The sequence below is a fragment of the Hakea prostrata genome, chromosome 7 (assembly GCF_041222555.1).
Source record: "Hakea prostrata isolate BN-2017 chromosome 7, UWA_Hpros_2, whole genome shotgun sequence".
Taxonomy (NCBI): domain Eukaryota; kingdom Viridiplantae; phylum Streptophyta; class Magnoliopsida; order Proteales; family Proteaceae; genus Hakea; species Hakea prostrata.
The window spans coordinates 51,948,752-51,951,588 of NC_142606.1; the positions used below are offsets into that span (position 1 = coordinate 51,948,752).

Sequence of the window (2,837 nt, forward strand, 5' to 3'; positions counted from 1 at the left end):
TAATTTCACAAAAATTAAACAAGAAAAACTCAATATTTCTGAAGATTCGGTGTGTTCATTTTCATGATTTCTAGAGTTAAAAAAGTTCAAAATTAAGTTACTTTTATACCTAGTTTCAAAGAGATTTGCACATCTCATCTCAATTTTGCTTTGTATTTTTGACCTAAGGTCCAATTTTATTCTTCAATTTTTTTTTCCCTTAAATCCCTAACTCTTTTTTGAAAGCAAACTTCACTTTGTTAGACTGATGGAGATTAAACACACCTTATACCTCTCCTTGCAAGCTTCAATTTCTTCATTTGAAACCCTTCTCTTATTGAGATTCGATGCGTTCAATGTTCAACTCCGTGATTTCTAAGATTAAGAAAAACTCAATATTTATGAAGATTCGGTGTGTTCATTTTCATGATTTCTAGAGTTAAAGAGTTCAAAATTTTTGAATAAAATAATTTCACAAAAATTAAACAAGAAAAACTCAATATTTCTGAAGATTCGGTGTGTTCATTTTCATGATTTCTAGAGTTAAAAAAGTTCAAAATTAAGTTACTTTTATACCTAGTTTCAAAGAGATTTGCACATCTCATCTCAATTTTGCTTTGTATTTTTGACCTAAGGTCCAATTTTATTCTTCAAATTTTTTTTTCCCTTAAATCCCTAACTCTTTTTTGAAAGCAAACTTCACTTTGTTAGACTGATGGAGATTAAACACACCTTATACCTCTCCTTGCAAGCTTCAATTTCTTCATTTGAAACCCTTCTCTTATTGAGATTCGATGCGTTCAATGTTCAACTCCGTGATTTCTAAGATTAAGAAAAACTCAATATTTATGAAGATTCGGTGTGTTCATTTTCATGATTTCTAGAGTTAAAGAGTTCAAAATTTTTGAATAAAATAATTTCACAAAAATTAAACAAGAAAAACTCAATATTTCTGAAGATTCGGTGTGTTCATTTTCATGATTTCTAGAGTTAAAAGAGTTCAAAATTTTTGAATAAAATATATTCACAAAAATTAAACGCCCACCGTGGGGCTCGAACCCACGACCACAAGGTTAAGAGCCTTGCGCTCTACCAACTGAGCTAGACGGGCTTGCATGTCAAATATTTTCTAACAATTTCATTTATAGACTTTATTATCAATTCCCTGTCAGGCAAATATAATGTACTTCCTCGTCTACCCCATAAGACCTTTACTTTTGATATTTACAGAAGGGTTCTAACAGCTACTATGGTTCAAAATCATCAAAGAATCACATTTTTCTCTCTCAACAGAGAGGTTATCAAAACTCTAGGAAGTAAATGCAAAGAAGTGGGGGTGAACCTAACTGATATGCCCAATTTTAATCCAACATTAGTCTTGAGAGCAAAATCTTTTTCAAATGCAAACCCCAACCCCATTATCTAAAACATTTCCAAAATTGACCCTTCAACATGCCATGCTACGTAAGTAATTATGTGATGTTGTTTAGATACCCTAATCAGGGGAGTGAGGGACAGATCCCCACCACACATAGGGTGAAGGATCACCTTTGAAGCTTAAGGCCCTCGCTTTTTTATGGTGGAGAGCCATATTCCGCTGCTACTTGCTCCGTCGGTAGCAAATCCTAACTCCACATGAAAAAAATTTAACCCAAATTTTTCCTTCAAGAAAAGTTCTATGCCTGTGTTGTCATGAGAGTGTTGTTTCCTCTTCTGCGAGAGTGATTCCTCATCCGTTTTTCATATCTTCCTAGTTTTTTTCAACTGATTTCCGGCTGCAACGATGGCCTCTACATCCACCAACCCTTCGCTAAAACCCAGTGGAAGTGCTGGTACAATGTTACTTGAGGAGGAAGACGACGATAGTCCTATATTCTCTACAACACATACCTTAGCTGGAAGGATTCTCGATGGAAAACGTTTTCGGACACAAGCAATCACCGAAGGATTACTCAAAGCTTGGAACACCATCGCAAAGGTTGAGGTATTCCCTCTTTCTGAATCTATCTATCTTTTTCATTTTGAGCATGAACTAGATCTGAAAAATGTTTTACAAGAAAGCCCATGGACTGTGGCTAGTAACCTGGTTATGCTAGAGAAATGGAACCAGGAAAACAAGTGGGATTTCAATGCTTTTGAAATATGGATTCAGTTACATGATCTCCCTCAAGAAGTGTCAAAAACAACTGTCGCTCTTAAATTAGCTGCAATGTTGGGAAGGCCAAAACAGGCTCTGATCATCTCTGGTTTACAATTTGGTGAACAAATCAGATATCTTCGGGTACATACTCAAATCAACATTGGTCAACCACTTTACTGTTTCGTCACCTTGCAAAGAAAAAATGGAGGAGTTACGAAGGTGAAGATTAAGTATGAACGGTTACCACTCTATTGTGAATACTGCGGTATAATAGGTCACGAAAGTACCAGATGTAATGTTTTATTTGAAGCTCAGAATGAACACCAGAAAATTCATGGTTGCAGTACCTTCGATCTATGCGACGAGTTTGAACAGAATGTCTTCGGCGATCAAATTCGAGGTATTACACCTTCATCCCGTCTGATAGAAATGGGTACTAAAACTCTTCAATACACCGGTAACGGGTATGAAATTCAGGTTAATTGATGCCCACTGAAAGAGAACGTACCTGCACTTCATACTGAGCACGCCTCTCTGAGCACTGAAATGCCTCACCACACTCCTGCAAATAACGGTTTCCAGCTGGTCCCCACTCAAGGGTTAACATCGACTCCAGTTATTCCTACAACCAGGGAACGAATGTTCGCCCAGTTCGCTGGGTTCGCTACCTCTAAATGCAATTTCGTTCAATAAAAAATAATAAAAACATATGAAAAGA

General features: G+C 36.4%; 1 protein-coding gene and 1 non-coding gene across 2 annotated transcripts; one reads left to right on the plus strand and one right to left on the minus strand.

Moving 5' to 3' along the window:
- Nucleotides 1–1,017: 1,017 nt before the first annotated feature.
- Nucleotides 1,018–1,090, minus strand: TRNAK-CUU (transfer RNA lysine (anticodon CUU)). The gene has a single exon. It is a non-coding gene; the product is annotated as a tRNA-Lys (tRNA).
- A 672-nt stretch (nt 1,091–1,762) lies between these two features.
- LOC149011348 (uncharacterized) lies at nt 1,763–2,605 on the plus strand. Its single transcript, XM_089162632.1, has one exon. It carries the CDS (start codon nt 1,763–1,765, stop codon nt 2,603–2,605), a length of 843 nt encoding a protein of 280 aa, XP_089018758.1.
- Nucleotides 2,606–2,837: the final 232 nt, after the last annotated feature.

Excerpts from the sequence above, each read along its gene's own strand:
- LOC149011348 (XM_089162632.1), top strand. The coding sequence starts at position 1,763 with ATGGCCTCTACATCCACCAACCCTTCGCTAAAACCCAGTGGAAGTGCT.